The 17,094-nt window shown below is 37.7% G+C and overlaps 1 protein-coding gene across 8 annotated transcripts in view; it reads left to right on the top strand.

Moving 5' to 3' along the window:
* ATP11C (ATPase phospholipid transporting 11C) overlaps positions 1–17,094 on the top strand; it is a 205,475-nt gene that overhangs the window by 122,306 nt on the left and 66,075 nt on the right. For all 8 annotated transcript variants that reach the window (XM_055267366.2, XM_063634309.1, XM_063634308.1 and 5 more), the window contains 7 exons: positions 6,456–6,584; positions 8,710–8,813; positions 10,942–10,992; positions 12,303–12,367; positions 12,692–12,773; positions 13,737–13,887; positions 14,504–14,701. In XM_055267366.2, the coding sequence (XP_055123341.1) occupies positions 6,456–6,584; positions 8,710–8,813; positions 10,942–10,992; positions 12,303–12,367; positions 12,692–12,773; positions 13,737–13,887; positions 14,504–14,701 (780 nt within the window). The remainder of the gene's footprint in view (positions 1–6,455; positions 6,585–8,709; positions 8,814–10,941; positions 10,993–12,302; positions 12,368–12,691; positions 12,774–13,736; positions 13,888–14,503; positions 14,702–17,094) is intronic.

The raw sequence follows: 17,094 nt of genomic DNA, 5'->3' as shown, positions 1-17,094 counted from the left end.
GAGGTAAAGAAGAAGCTCCTTGGGTGAAAATGAGATGTTAGGTTAGATTTAGTAAAAGGAGTTGATTTGAACATCTTTTCTAATATAAATGTTTAATGCTATAAATTTTCCTCCAAGTGTTGCTTTAGCAACAGCCTACAAATTTGGATATATTATGTTTACATTTTCATTTAGTTTAATATTTTCTGATTTCTCTTTAATTCTTCCTCGATTCATGGGTTATTTAGAAGTTTGTTATGTAATTTCTAAATATTTGGGAATTTTCTAGTTATTATTTTTTTTTTGAGATGGAGTCTCGCTCGTCACCCAGGCTGGAGTGCAATGCCACAATCTTGGCTCACTGCAACCTCCACCTCCCGGGTTCAAGCGATTCTTCTGCTTCAGCCTCCCAAGTATCTGGGATTACAGGCATGCACCACCATGCCTGACTAATTTTGTATTTTTAGTAGAGATGAGGTTTTACGATGTTGGTCAGGCCGGTGTCGAACTCCCCAGGTGATCCATCCACTCTGGCCTCCCAAAGTGGTGGGATTACAGGTGTGAGCCACCGTGCCCGGCCTAGATACCTTTTTGTTATTGGTTTCTAATTTAATTCCATTGTGTTCAGAGAGCATATTTTCATTTTCTCATTCACACCCTTTGTGTTATTGTTGTCATACGTTTTACTTTTACATTTTATAAAGCCCACAATATGTTACTATTTTTGCCTGTGAGTTGTCTTTTTTGGTAATAAAATATATAAAATAAACTTTACCATTTAACTTTTTTTTTTTTTGAGACAGAGTTCGCTCTTGTTGCCCAGGCTGGAGCACAATGGCGCGATCTTGGCTCACCGCAACGTCCATCTACTGGGTTCAAGCAATTCTCCTGCCTCAGCCTCCCAAGTAGCTGGGATTACAGGCATGCGCCACCATGCCCGGCTAATTTTTTTGTATTTTTAGTAGAGACGGGGTTTCTCCGTGTTGGTTAGGCTGGTCTCGAACTTCTGAATTCAGGTGATCCGCCCGCCTCAGCCTCCCAAAGTGCTGGGATTAGAGGTGTGAGCCACTGCGCCAGGCCCCATTTAACCATTTTTTTTTTTTTTTTTTTTTTTTTTTTTTTGAGACGGAGTCTTGCTCTGTCACCCAGGCTGGAGTGCAGTGGCGCAATCTCGGCTCACTGCAAGCTCTGCCTCCCAGGTTCACACCATTCTCCTGCCTCAGCCTCTCCGAGTAGCTGGGACTACAGGCGCCCACCACCACGCCCGGCTAATTTTTTTGTATTTTTAGTAAAGACGGGGTTTCACCGTGGTCTCAATCTCCTGACCTCGTGATCTGCCCGCCTCGGCCTCCCAAAGTGCTGGGATTACAAGCGTGAGCCACCGCGCCCGGTCATTTAACCATTTTTAAGTAACCATTTTTAAGTGTACAATTTATTTATAGTAAGTACATTCACAGTGTTGTACAACCATCACCGCTATCCATTTCCAGAACTTTTCCATTATCCCAAACAAAGCTCTATTCATTAAACAGTAACTTCCCATTTCCCCCTTCCTCAGCCCCTTGTGGCCTCTATTCTATTAATACTTTTTGTCTCTATGAATTTGCCTATCCTCAATACTTTATGTAAGTGGAGTTATACAATACTTGTCCATTTATGTCTGGCTTCTTTCACTTAGCATAATGTTTTCAAGGTTTATCCATGTTATAGCATGTATCAGAAATTCCTTCCTTCTTAAAAGTGAATAATATTCCATTTTATGTATGTAACAGTTTGTTGATCCATTTATATGTTGATGGACATTTGAGTTATTTCTAACTTTTGACTATTTTGATTAATGCTGCTGTGAACATTGGTATATAAGTATCTGTTTGAGTTTTTGCCTTTGATTCTTTTGAGTATATAACTTAGAGCACAATTACTAGGTTGTAATTATCTTTTTAAAACCTTTTTTTTTTTTTTTTTTTTAAAGACAGAGTCTCACTCTGTCACCTAGGCTGGAGTACAGTGGCACGATCTTGGCTCACTGCAGCCTCTGCCTCCTGAGTTCAAGTGATTCTTCTGCTGCAGCCTCCTGAGTAGCTGGGATTACAGGCATGAGGCACCACACCTGGCTAATTTTTGTATTTTTAGCAGAGACGGGGTTTTGCCATGTTGGGCAGGCTGGCCTCGAACCCCTGACCTCAGGTGATCTGCCTGCCTCAGCCTCCCAAAGTGCTAGTAGGAGTACGGGTGGGAGCCACCGTGCCTAGCCTAAAACTGTTTTTAAAAGATTAACAGTAAGAACTATATTTTATATTTACCCACATTTTTATCATTTCCCTATGTAGATTTAAATTTTCATATAGTATCTTATTTTTTATCCATGAAGAACTTCCTGTAGTATTTTATAGTGTAAATCTGCTGGAAGTAAATGTTCCTATGGAAAAGTTTTTATCTCACCTTCAATTACCAAAATTATTTTTCTGGCTATATAGAATTATGGGTTGGAGGGGTTTTTTTCTCTTTCAGTACTTTAAAGATGTTACTCCATTGTCTTCTGATATGCATAGTTTCTAATGAGTCTGTTTCATTTCTATTCTCATTCTTGTGTATATAATATTTCTTTGATGCCTTCACATTTTTCTATTTTCAGTTTTCAGCAGTTTGACTATGATAAACCTACATTTTTTTCATTGTAGTTATCCTTCTCGAAGTTCTCTTGGATCTATCGTTTGTTGGCTTTGATTAACTTTGGATAATTCTTGGTCATTATCTTTTTGAAATATTTTTTCAGCCTCATTCTCTCTATTCTTCTGGTACTCCAATTACATGACTATTATACTGTTTGATATTTTCTCCCTTGAGTAATTTGTTGTTTTTAAAATACACTCCTTTTTCTCCTGTTTATATATCACTTCGGATAATTTTAGTTGCTCTGTCTTCAGAATTAGTGATTATTTCCTTTGTTGTACCCAGTCCCCTAGTTGAAGGAAATCTTCATCTCTGATAACATGTTTTTCATTTCTAACTTTACATTTTCATTTTTTTATAGTATCCCTCTGCCAGCATTCTTCGTCCACTGTTACATGTTGTCTACCTTTTCCACTAAATACTGTACCATTTAATATCTTTTTTTTTTTTTAAGAGACAGGGTCTTACTCTGTTGCCCAGGCTGGAGTATGGTGGCGCAGTCATAGCTTACTGCAGCCTTGAACTCCTGGGCTCAGGCAGTCCTCCCACCTCTATCTCCAGAGTAGCTGAGTCTATAGGTGTGCAACTACACTTGGCTAATTGTTATTATCATTTTTTGTAGAGATGGGGTTCTGTTAAGTTGCTGAGGCTGGTCTCAAACTCCTGGCCTTATGTGATCCTCCCACCTTGGCCTCCCAGAGTGCTGGTAATATAGATGTGAGCCACCACACCCCACCCATTTAACGTCTTAATCATAGCTATTTTTAAGTCCCTGTTTCATAATTACGAAATCTGGACATTTTGGGTCTGGTTTCATGGACTGCTTTATCTTTCAATGATGGCTCATTTTTTGCTTGTGTTTTTGTGCATCTCATTTTTTAATTGAATTTTGGGCATTGTATGTAAAAGAATGGTATTCACTGAGGTCAGTGGTATATGTGTTCTGAAATGGGCCTGGCTTCTTCTGTCAGGCCACTAGTGTTGGGAGTTGAGTCAATCTAGTCAAGAGTTGGGCTGGCTTTGGTTTTTGATGTTTTTAATGTGTCACTTAACTTCAAATTCCTTAAGTGGTAGAATGCCAGTTACCTTGAGCTTTGTGTGGGGCCTGGTGTGCCGGAGAGTAGTTTTTTATGGTGTTCCTGTTCTACTATCTGCTTTCAGCACATCCTGTACTCCCGAGTCCCAGAGGTTGCCCCTCCCCGCCCCGCGTTCCCTTGCCGTTTCTCCAGTGGTAGACTGCTATTTCTTGTTTGTTACTCAGTGTAAGGCTTTTGGTGGGAACAGAATGGTTTCTTGGTTTTCTCGTTCCAATCACAATATTAAGCAGGCTATATGCACCAAAGCCTCAGGGTAAGACTTTCTCAATATTCCCCCCCCCGCCCCCATAGTAACTGAACTTCTACCTTGTGTCAGCACCAGGTTATTGGTATGAATAGGTTTCCTGTCCCATTCCTTGTAGCAGGTCCCATCCCCTGCAGCAGGTCACTTTTGTTTCTACCTCTCCTCTAACAGTAGTGATGTTTCCCTGAGACTGTGCCAGGGAAGGTTTCCTGCCTTTCTCCTAGATGCAGATGACGTTTGCTTAATATGAGAAAGGGGTCCATGATTCTGGCATGGTTTTTTTGTGCCTATCTCTTCACAGCAGTTACCACCTGTATGCCTGTGCCAGTGAGAAAGGTTCTTTTAGGTCTCCTGCCTGTATGCTTTCTCATGAACACTCAGTAGAAGCCTCTAGAGAAGAGCTGGTGAATGGTTGTGGTCTCTTCTTGTCTCTCAGGCTTGTAGAGATTCTGAACTGTCATACTAGCTCACACCCAGTCTTTAAGAATTGGTTAAAAATCTAGTTGTTTTCTTCTTACCCACTTTCATGGTAGCCATCTCTTCCTTCTATGCTTGGTCAGTTATGAAACAGTTCATCTGTCCTGTCTCTCCTCAGAAACACTTGTTACCCTTTGAAATTCAGTTCACTTGGTTGCTTTGCAACCTCAGCTCTCTGATGGACTAAAAAATACATATTTGTTTTTAGATTATCCATTTTTTCCTAATGTTTGTAATGGGAGGTGGTGATGTTCTCTTGTGGCTTTTAAAATGGTAAATAGACCTCTAGAGTTCATTGTCTAACTAGATCATGTTATTCCCTGTCTTTAAAAGTCCCGTACCTATCCTTTTACCTTTAGAGTGAGGCCTAAATCCCTTACGCTGGCCTGCCAAGCCCTTTGTGATCTGACTCATACCCATCTTGTCAGTTTGAGCTTGCACTGCAGATGTAGGGGCCTTTATATTTCATATCTGACTACATCCTAACTGTTGAAAAAAATGCTGTCTTTGTGTGTTTTATTTATCAGTGCCTGAGAGTCATCTTCCAACCTCTAATGGGTAGTTCCTTCTTGTAAGATGTGTTAGGATTCTGTTTGTTATCTCCCTTCTGCATATTTAAGCATAAATTGTGGTTTTGTGTAAGCAACATAAGTGTTTATGTAAGTGAGGAAGGAACAATCCAACAAAATAAAATATTATTTGCAAGTTAGTTCAATTATTGATGCTGTTGATCTTGGCTAGTGATTAAGATTGGCAAAGAAAATAAAATTGTTCCTGAATAGATCTTGAAATCCTCATCTTTATCTGCCGAATCATATTGCAAATAGAAGTCAGGTGTTGCATGTATTACCTAGCATTTCACAGTCAGTGTGTCTAGGTCAGTGTGCCGATATTGACTCCCTTCTAAAGTGGGTTATCTTCTGCATCCAGCAGCCTCTTCCCTTTACCTGAAGGTGCTGTACAAAAGTATTATTTATAATTTTCAATATGTACCATGGTGTGAAAATCTGGGGAAGCACCAGACTGGAGGATTTCTTTTATCTTTCCAAAAAAATGTTATGACTCTTCATAAATTGGGAGTAAAGTAGTTGCAGGATGTTAGTAATAATTATAATTAACACCTTTGAAGTGGTTAATATGTGCCAGGCACTTTGCTCAGTACTTTTCTTGTATCATCATTTCATGCTCACGTTAATTCTCTGAGGTAGTTGCAGTCATCTAAGACACTTATTTAAGGTCATATAGTTAAGTGGCAGAGCTGGGACAAGAAGTCAGGTTAAAGAGTCCAAACTTTTAATGGTTATGATTTACTTAACCCTACATTATTAAATTATTCATGATTTCTTCTCTCAGGTTTTTCCTCTCCTTGAGCTTTGGGTACTTGCTGATAACAAATTGTTTCTCATTGCTATATTAAGTGATTCTCCTGACAGGAGATGAATTCATAGAAAGTGACCTATAGAAAAAAAATTCAAATATTTTGGGAAAAATCAATGCCTCTCTAATTAACTGGGATTTTCTGAGCACTGAAGAAGGACCTGGCACCCAACAACACAGTTGTTATCACATGGCAGGCGAAAGTATGTTGAAATATGCATGGTACAGAGTGGGAGTGTGGCTGTTCAGTGTTCATGAAGTGCACAATTTGTGACATGTAGATTTTCTTGATTCATTCATGAAGTGATAATGTCGTTGTCTTATCAAACATTCGTGCAAGAAATATCAGAGAGCAAGCAGGTGTCAGAATAATTTATTAAAGGTAAAGGTCAGTGCTAAGGTAATCTGAAAGCATCCTAAGTCCTTCTGACCTTAAAGAGGATTCTGAATATTGAGTAATATTCTTTCATCACCTTTCACATGATGTAGGATGCTGAGATACTCTCAAAGCCCCAGAGCTAATCTCTTGCTAATGTTTTGACTTTTGTATGAGTAAATGAATGCTTTGTTTGGAATTTAAAATATTTATATTTATTTCTCAATTCTAGGTTGGTGATGTAGTAGAAGTACAGGCAGATGAAACCTTTCCCTGTGATCTTATTCTTCTATCATCTTGCACCACTGATGGAACCTGTTATGTCACTACAGCCAGTCTTGATGGGGAATCCAATTGCAAGGTAACAGACTAAACCTTGCCTAAACATTTTGATCTCAGGATAGTTAATCATACAATACTGCCTCCCACCACCCTCTAATCTTTTCTTTTTTCTTATTTTTATTTTTTCTTAGGTTTTATATTTGAAAACAGCTGTTATATAATTGTTTTTTAACTTCTAAGCAAACACTCATCTTTGGGTAAGAGGGTGGTAATTACATGTGGAAAAACTGAGCCCCAAGTAAAAGCTACCACAATTTTTATAGCAGTGCTTGAATTTAATATTGACACAGCCTTTTTAATATTTAGACTCTTTAAAATGGGAGTAATCATAGGCTTAATCTGTGTAACTATACAAATAACTTCGTGTATGCTAACCTTACAATTTGATCTATTTTTTTCTAAAATGTTGTATATTTTCATTAAAAATGTGTATTCTTGGGATGTAAGAAACCCAACCTGGAATAATTTGATTGCTATTTAAAAATAATACTTAGGGCTGGGTGCGGTGGCTCACGCCTGTAATCCTAGCACTTTGGGAGGCTGAGGCAGACGGATCATTTGAGTTCAGCAGTTCGAAACCAGCCTGGCCAACGTGGTGAAACCTTGTCTCTACTAAAAATACAAAAAAATTAGCCAGGCGTGGCGGTGGGCGCCTGTAATTCCAGCTTCTCGGGAGGCTGAGGCAATAGAATTGCCTGAGCCCGGGAGGTGGAGGTTGTGGTGAGCCAAGATCACGCCACTGCACTCCAGCCTAGGTGACAGGGCAAGATTCCATCTCAAAAAAAAAAAAAAAAAAAAAAAAAAAAATAGGGTGTAGTTTGGAAAATGTTTGCTTTATAAGTAGGTTATAAAGCAACATTTTATGTACATATAACAAATTATAACTCATTTATAATTACAAGTGACTTAAAGTAAATTTGGTCAAATGGGCGTAACTTATTTCCCTCATGCACTTTCTGGCACAGTCGGTCTTCTTGGCCATGGTCCAGAGCTCCACAGGTCATGAAGATGTATCCTCTCTATGCTGCCTTTAAGGAGGGTTACTCATGTGGCTCACCTCTGGGTATGTCCTTGGAGGGCTGCTCTGTTTGTTTATTCCATCTGGAGTTGAAGACTAGGACTCAGTATGTAAAAAAGAACCTTTACCTGTTGGATGACTAATTCTGTATTTCAAAAGCATGGTAATGACCTGCTTTTAACCTGTTCAAAAACAAAGTTATAATTTAGGGAATGTCAAGATATAAATCAAGAAATCTACATAAAGATTTCCTGATAGTGAAAAAGTTGTTTGGAGTAAGAAAACTTTCAGATAGTTTCTTTTTTCAGTTAAGTTGTTCTGATCAAATCAGCTAAAAGTACAGAGGTTTTCAAAATCAGGAGATAGTTTTAAGTATAGTTCAGACATTGCCGTAATATTTCCCCCAAGATGACTACAACAGTTTTCCCCTCTGCCTAAGTGGTGCGCTCTTTGAGTCTGCTTTAGCCCTTGTTTAATAATTTATAAATGGGTTCATTGGCGCCTGCCTTGAGTTCTGGATGAATCAAGTACATAATATACACTAGTAGAATATTCTAATTATCTGACTAATGCAAGACACGTCATCTCCCTGCCCCTTGTACAAAATGTATCCATATTGGACTTTCAAGATCATTAATTAAGCTATTTGTGTAATGGAACTATTAATGATTTTTTTCTTGCTGTTGGCAAAATTTTAGCATTTTTATGACCAATTTTTATGTTCAATTCATATGTGTATATCTCCATTGCCATACACTATAGTGAGCAAAATAATAAGTCTCAGTTCTGTAAATAGGAAAAAAAAATATATGAACTTTTTCATGTGGTTTTAGTTAATTATATGCATGTTGTGAATAGAATTCTCTCAGCTGCTCGTGTCAAGAAGAGCTTTTAGGTTTTTAATTGTCTTTGAAACCCTCCTTGCAGCAGGTTATCTTTCTAATTATTTGTAATATATTTTCATAATAATACCATAAAACTTATTAGTGGGAAATGTTAATATTTGTTTATTCTGCCAAAGCCTCTTACTAAAACATACTAAATTTGTTCCTGAAATCAGTTGGGTGTATGATTATGAAAAGAAACAGTTTTTTGGGTTTTCACTTTTTCTTCTGCTTTCAACTAGACACATTATGCAGTACGTGATACCATTGCACTGTGTACAGCAGAATCCATCGATACCCTCCGAGCAGCAATTGAATGTGAACAGCCTCAACCTGACCTCTACAAGTAAGAATCACCTGGTTTCATTTTACTTCTGTTTGTTGGCTCTGCTTCTCTTTGCTAATAGTACTGCAAAAGAAACACCCACCACTTACCAGCCTACTCTCATTTGTGTTTTTATGGGCGATTCCTTCCTTCTGGCAGAAAAATGAATCAAATCAGCCTTGTTCACTATCAGCCCAGAATAAATCATTGTGGGCCCAGGTAGCTTATGATTTTTCTTTTATTTTTATGATTTGTAAGCATGGCCATATATCAGAATTTTAGATTATGTTACCCTGTAAGGCTGATCTATCAGACTGATGCAGTAACCAGTTAATTAAATAAAAAACGAATCCTTTTACATGCCATCTAACATTAAAGAGAGAAGGGGGATATCCTCTTCATGCAATTAGTAGGCTCTATTCTTTCTTAGAATGATCACGATGCACTAAGGATTGCAAATAGGCTATTTCTTGTCCACAGTAAACAGTTAAGGGATGAGTAAAATGGTGTAATTTCCTCTATTTTACTATACTTAGGCTCTCTGGAGTAGGTTTGCTGATTATTAGTCATTGTGGGTTGTCAAAAATTTGGCATTTGATATCAAGACTGGTTAGTTTGGTTGATTAGAGCATAGTACTAATGAGGGTAGCGTAACAGGTTTTATCCCCACATGGGCTAGTTAATTTTATCCTATTCTACCGTTGCAGATGGCATCCATTACCCATCTTGTTAATGCACGCTGTTAGTCATAATGAGTGACCAAGTGGTTGGATGTGGTTTACACTAACAACTAATAGTGGAAAAACAAAGTATTCATTCTACTTCAAGAACAATGACCTCCCTCCTTCTCATCATTTTTTCTTTCCTCTTTCCCTTCCTCTTCTGTATCCACCTTGATGATAGGAACTAGGGCCAAAAAGTGTAACAGTTATTCTCTACCTTCAAGGGACTCACTGTGAGCAAAAGAGAAGTAATAAAGCTAAGCTTATACAAGGTGATAATAGAGGTGAGTGTAAGGTCTATGGAATCACAGAAAAGGGAGTAACTTATTCTGCCTGAACTAGAGAACAATATCTATACCCTTGCATATTTATAGGGAAATGCCCACATTTTTCAGTTGCTGTAAGTATGAAGGAGAATGATAGGACAGGGAAGGTTATTCCTTATTTCCTTAGACGATTGAATTCATTGCTCTGTGACTTCGGAATACCTTCTACTTCTATCACTCTAGTGGTAAGCACTTGCATCGTAATTGCCTATTTACTTGTCTTTTACAGGGCAAGGAACATTTCTTTTTTGCTTATTAGTACATCTTCAGCACTTAGTATAGCACTGGCACAATTAATACATGATGAATGAATGAGCAAACCTTCATATTTTGTGTATGTGAGTAATAGAATGTATTTCTATTTTCTGGGGAAAATGCTGTTTACAATGCAGATTATAAAACACTCATGTTAATGAGGGATTAGGTATTTTTACCTTATTTTGCAGAAATACAGGTTACCATACACCTATTAAGTGATTGGGTCAAGCTTGGTATTGAGATCAACTACAAGTCACAGGCTGGACATTTCCAAGATGGCATTCAAGTGTTCACTGTCTAAGACTAGTACTATGGTTTAAAGAGTGGTTTCAGGACCGGCAGCAGCAGCATTACTGGGGAACCTGAATCAGAAGCTCGGGGGATGGGACCTAGAAATCTGTGGTTTAATAAGCGCTCCAGTGATTCTGATGCACACTCAAGTGTAAGAACTACTGAACTAGTGGTTTTGAAAATTGTATTTTAGCACCAGAAACCTTTCTTCACATGATCCAAGATAGAAGTTACATTATTTATATAACCTTATAAAAGAGAAAGGTGTTGTATGCATGCATGATATTAAACAGAACTTGAAAATCAATTGAGAACCTTTGTTTCTGCTCCTATAATCCCATCATGTTATTTAAAAATTATATGAAAATGTTATACACCTTATCAATTCAACATAACTTTTTTTTTCCCCAGAAATATAATAGGCTTTTGTAGTCATTCACAGTTTTATCTATCTCTGTTTTATTATTTGTATTTTCATTCATTCTCATATTTCTGGTACATGGATTTCACCTGGATGTAGAAAACACATTTGCAATTTTGTTCTTTTTACAGATTTGTTGGGCGAATCAATATCTACAGTAATAGTCTTGAGGCTGTTGCCAGGTAAGTTTGCTGTTTCTTTAATTTGTCCTTTGGTTGGGGGGGGTCTACTTTTCTTTTAAATCAACTAAAATAGCCAAATACCTTTATATTATAGAAAGGAATATAGGCCGGGTGCGGTAGCTCATGCCTGTAATCCCAGCACTTTGGGAGGCTGAGGTGGGTGGATCACCTGAGGTCAGGAGTTTGAGGCCAGCCTGGCCAACGGGGTAAAATCCCATCTCTATTAAAAATACAAAATTTAGCTGGGCGTGGTGGCACACACCTGTCATCCCAGCTACTCAGGAGGCTGAGGCAGGAGAATCTCTTGAACCTGGGAGGCAGAGGTCGCAGTGAGCCAAGATTGAGCAATTGCACTCTACCCTGGGCAACAAGAGCAAGACTCCATCTCAAAAAAAAAAAAAAAAGTAGGAATATAAAGGTGAATAAGCAACTAACCTTGTGATTGGTAGGGTTGTGGTGATAGGGTCTCTATTTTGTGGGGAGGGGGCTGTTAGAAGTAATGCTTATGGTTTCCAAAATAGCAGAGCTCCAGACACTTTGGATGATATTCCCAAACCTGTTCTAGCCATGGTATTTATTATCCTCGGTTGTGAAGTGGCTGACAACATTGGAATTATAACTGGAGAACAGTGGGAGAGTAATTGAGAAAGTAAGCAGTGGGTAAAATGCTGGAAGAACTACCTGGACTTAGGTAAAATGAAAGGCTTCATTAAAACGATAATTAAAACTTCAGTAAAATGATAAATTGTATCAGCCTTCATACAATTTATCAAGCACTTCAAACAAAAAGGGATGCTTTCTTTCCTCTTCTATCATCATATTAATTACTGCAACTTTTCCACTTGGCCTTTACAGCCACACTCAAAAAGTTAAAGAAATACAGGGTACCCATTGATCCCCCAAAAGGAGGGTTTATTCTCTCTAAATATGTCAGTGTATTTTTCCCACCTTGACGTTTGCATTCCCAGTTTTTTATCGGTGGCTCTCTGCTTTTGTGTCTTGCGATCTGCTGCTCTGTCCTGTTCTCGTCTTGCTATCCATGATTCATAATCCTTTTATCCCCCCCATGTATTTTTTTTGCCTATGTGTGTTGCTGGCTACTCCCGTACTGTGCTTCCATCTGTGCTGTACCCTCAAGTAACTTCAGAGTGAAGGACCTTTCAGCTTGTCCTGGGGAGTAAGCATATGGCATAAGTAGACAGATACATTCTGAACCTCTTGGAGATAGGTGTGTGTCAGGGCAAAATCTGTCCCCAGAGTTGTTGATGCTATTGGCTTGTTTGGATAAGCTGTGTTCATTTTTTATGTAGGTCTTTGGGACCTGAAAATCTCTTGCTGAAAGGAGCTACGCTAAAAAATACCGAGAAGATATATGGTGAACAATTTTTAAGATATACTTATCAAAAAATATGCTTTGTAAAGGCTGTGAATAAATAGTGCATATTAAAAAGTAAACATGGCAGGTTTGCCATTTAATCTAAACCTATATTTAGGTGTTGGGAATTTATAACATGGTAAACTAAGACAAAATATGACAAATACTATATATAATTAAAATTATCCTATAAATGATATACAACTGGTGAGTGGAAGAGGGCCTAGATTTCCCACTTTTACAGACTTAAAAATTCATAGAGCCAGCTGGGTGAGGAGTTGGTTGACAAGTTCTTAGTTTTCATTATATTCTGTAATTTCTTAGGAGTTGCTGTTTACACTGGAATGGAAACCAAAATGGCTTTGAACTACCAAGGGAAATCTCAGAAACGTTCTGCTGTTGAAAAGTTAGTACGCCCCACAATTTATTTAGTCATTATTGATTAAAATAGTTACTTTCTCAGTAATTCCAAGTAACAAGCATAACAAAAAACAACATCCATTATAATAGCAACTACAATTTTAAGCACTTGTTTATGTACCAGAAACTGTGCTCAATGATTTGTATGTCTGATTTGGTTTAGTCCTCTGAAGAACACTGTGAAGTAATTCATGTTAACCTCTCCACTTTACAGATGAGGAAATGGTCTTGGAGATGGTATGTGACTTACCTAAGCTCACATAGCTATTAAAAGGCAGAGTTTACTTGAACTGTAAATTCATTGCTTTTTGCTAGTGGAGTTAATGGTTTGGAGTCCTTTAGTTGCTATATGCAAGTTGGTTCTATAATATAGATAATGGTCTCCTGGCACCTGTTGAAGCAGTACCTCGTAGATCCTCAAGCCAGGTGCCATTGCCATAGACCTCACCCTATATTTGGCATCGATAACCAGTATATCACTGGCACCCTTTCCATAGCTCCACTTTTAAACTGAAAGAACCTACACCGAGCTTGAGGATTTCACATTGCTACCGTGCCCTCTACCCCAAACATTTAGGATTCAGGGAAATGGAGACAAGATACTCCTTCTATAAGGGTTGAGTAAGTAATGGTGTGTGTATGTGTGCATGTGTGTATGTCTCCTGTCACTTTACAGGAACCTTAATAAGGTGTGTTCAGCTAGTCAGCCATTGCACTTGGGGGAGCATTGGTGGTCAATAAACAGTTCATGGCCAGCTTTTCCATTTTGCCACTTGAAAGTAATGCTGCAGCTATGATAACTAAGGTTAATATACAAAGGCTTGTGCTGTAGTTATGCGTCGTACACAGAAAAAGCTTTAGATGACTCAGTAGTTTAATTCATATCTGGCTGATGTCTTAAGTATTAATAATTAGGTGGTTTTAAAATCCATGCTGTCTTATTTTTCAGATCTATTAATGCTTTCCTGATTGTATATTTATTTATCTTACTGACCAAAGCTGCAGTATGCACTACTCTAAAGTATGTTTGGCAAAGTACCCCATACAATGATGAACCTTGGTATAACCAAAAGACTCAGAAAGAGCGAGAGACCTTGAAGGTAATTTGTTTTCTGCTGAAAATTGAAACTCTATTTTTTGTCACTGAGCCAACCTTCACTGAAATACTGCTCAGGGAAACAGCACCTTTTGTTAGCTTCTGAATTTTCTCTCGATTACATGGTGGCTCTAAGCCAATAAATATTTAAGAAGATTTAGAGTTTTTTTTCTTTTACTTAAGGCATCTATGCTTGTTTTTAGCTCTTTATATAAGAATTTAAGATGAAACAATTTGGCAAGATGCTTTGGCATTTTAACGTAATAGGAGTATGTGAGATGTCACGATAAAAGCATAATGAATGCTTACATATGAACTTTGATCTCACATTCATATCTTAGGGTGGAGTGAGCAAAGAGAACTTAAAGAAGTGAAAAAGTACTGACAGAAGTAGTATATACTGAAGAATAATGATAAAAATGAGGGTGTTCTTAAATGTTGTTCTCACATACTGTGATAATTTTGACTACAATGATGTAGTGTTATTAGGAAGTTCCATCTTTATAGCAAGAGCAGTGTTTTCAGCATTGAAATAAAGATGAAATTAATTTTTCCTTTATATTATATTGGTCTGATGGAATTATATGTCTAATTAGCATGAACTATCTCTTTTATTTTAGGTTTTAAAAATGTTCACCGACTTCCTATCATTTATGGTTTTATTCAACTTTATCATTCCTGTCTCCATGTACGTCACAGTAGAAATGCAGAAATTCTTGGGCTCCTTCTTCATCTCATGGGATAAGGACTTTTATGATGAAGAAATTAATGAAGGAGCCCTGGTTAACACATCAGACCTTAATGAAGAACTTGGTCAGGTTAGAGCATTGTTTTACTTAAAATAGTTTGTCAACGTAGTGAAAATATCTTTTTGTGTAGTCTGGATTACCAATATATGTGACGATGTCACATTTGGAAAAGTGATTCAGAGAAAATTCTTTAATGTAGGCATGTAATGAAGGTAAGCAGTGTTTTCATAGTTATAGCATCAGTTCTTTTGTTGGCATTTTTGAGAAGGATACAATTTATGCATTAAATTTGAACGTTACTGAAATTCTCCTTGGAACTGGGTGATGTTACATTATTAGCTATTGCTTTGGAACAGGAAACAGACAGTCTTCATCACCATCTATAACCATTTGTGGATAGAATATGGGGTAGCAAATATGGCTCTTTTATAAGTGTATTTTGTTCCATAAGCAAAATTGACCAGAGTTGTCCTATTGACATTTTCTTGGTACATTTCTGATCAGGTAGAATATAGACCTAACAAGCAGAGTTATTTATTCCAGTATAAGAATTTCAGTGAAGGGAAAACGTGAGGGCATGCACTCCTCAAAATGCATTCTTCTTTATATACCAATGTAACCCAGACTGTGACCCCATTCTAACCCAGGTGCATTTATTTTCCAATGCAACACAGTCTGGCTGTAATTCTTCAAGTGATGATTTCTTAGGTGCTTTTCTTATTAGTATCGAGAAAGTTTTCCCCTTTTTTTGATTTTACTCTGTGTCATGTAATGATCTTTGTGAGCTGAAGGAATTTTTGGGCTTGCATTTTATTCCCATGACATTTAGAATGTCAAGACTGTGGAAATGTCATTTTTGTGACTGGGAGTTCCAAATTCAATTAATGAAACTGTGTGGCTGGAGCAGGGCCTCACACTTGTTTAAATGGGGCTGATTTGCATTCTCACCTCAGAACTCTTATCCTGGCTTTAAGCCTCTCCACAGTCCCTGCTTTCTGTTTCTACTCTTGATATAGTCTTTGCCTAAATCAAAGTACCCAGATGACAACTGCAGTTGAAAGGTAGAAAGGACTCCCCAGATACCATTTTGTTTAGACTTGACTTCAGGACACTGGTATCTGAAACCATGGAGTCTACATCCTGTGTAGATACCAAGGCACTAAGAATAGGACAAAAACTGAATGGACAAATGGCTTTTCCTTTGGATATTGTTCTCACAAGGTTATTTTGTTGGCAATGTGGGCTGCCATACCTGACCATTGTCTTTTAGGCCAGAAGTTTTCATCCAGGGTTAGAGCTATCTGAGTAGAACTGCTCTAATCTCAATAAAAGGCATCAATTTGCAGAGTGCATGAGAAAAAATTTTGACTATATAAGCCACCTTTAGTGAACCTTTCCCTGACAGTTAATTTAGTGGTTCATTCTAGATGCTGAGCAAATCTGCCTGTTCTGGATTTAGTGCCTGGCTGTATGTGTTAACCTACCCAAGGTTGAGCATGACTAGCTTGGGGCTAGCCTCAACTACTATTACAAATAGAATAGCCATCATTCCGAATATGACACTTAATGTTCACTAAAAACAGTTAAGATGCCCGGGTCAGGTTCCATTTGATGAGACTCTTAACCTCTTTCAGATCTTCATTTCAGCAGATTCCATATTACCTATGGGAATGCAGTCTTCTTATCATCTAGACCATGTTAATACTGCAGAAAGTAAAGTAGAGCTTTGGGTAATGATCTAGTAAATTTGATGAGTGAAAATAAGCTACAGTCTTCCTTTTAGTCACCACTCCTTTCTCCCACCAAACCTTGCATTTCTAGCTGTGGTTGTCATTTAGTCAAATCACTAAGTTAATAACCAGACCATCACTTCAATTAATACAGTGTATAAGCAACTTGCCATTGTTATCAGTTTGCATGTATAGAAACGACCTAAATGAAAGTGCAAAGAAGTCTTGAAATAGTTTCTTAGGCCTTTTAGTATTCAGTAAACCAGTACACACAAAATTAAGTGTAACCTGTTTTTTCTTTGAGTCAAATTTAAGATCTATGTAACTTTTTATGTTACTAAAGGCAATGTCATTTAATTCCTGTTCATACCATTGCAAGCATTTGCTTAACCTCTTTTAATGTGACCCACACTGGGATTAAAAATAGAAAGATATGTTTAGAACAGTGCTTGACATGAGAAACAAAAGGAAGTAGACTGCTCAGTTCAGTTGGAAAATAATGCAGTCTTTTATGATTAGACATCAATCTTTTAGACAACCAAATGATTGTAATCCATATTGAAAAACCTGTGGGGCTACTCTTCTTTGTGTCGCCTTCCCATCTTGTGGCTCTGCCTAATGGTGGAACTTTATAATGTGAGTATATATTCTGATTCCAATAATTCAAGCCAGTAGCTGTTATTCACCTTTTACTGTCTGGGATGTGTGTGTGTGCTAGGTATTATTATGAAG

The sequence above is a fragment of the Symphalangus syndactylus genome, chromosome X (genome assembly GCF_028878055.3).
Source record: "Symphalangus syndactylus isolate Jambi chromosome X, NHGRI_mSymSyn1-v2.1_pri, whole genome shotgun sequence".
NCBI classification, from domain to species: Eukaryota; Metazoa; Chordata; class Mammalia; order Primates; family Hylobatidae; genus Symphalangus; species Symphalangus syndactylus.
This window is presented reverse-complemented; position numbering and strand designations above follow the sequence as displayed.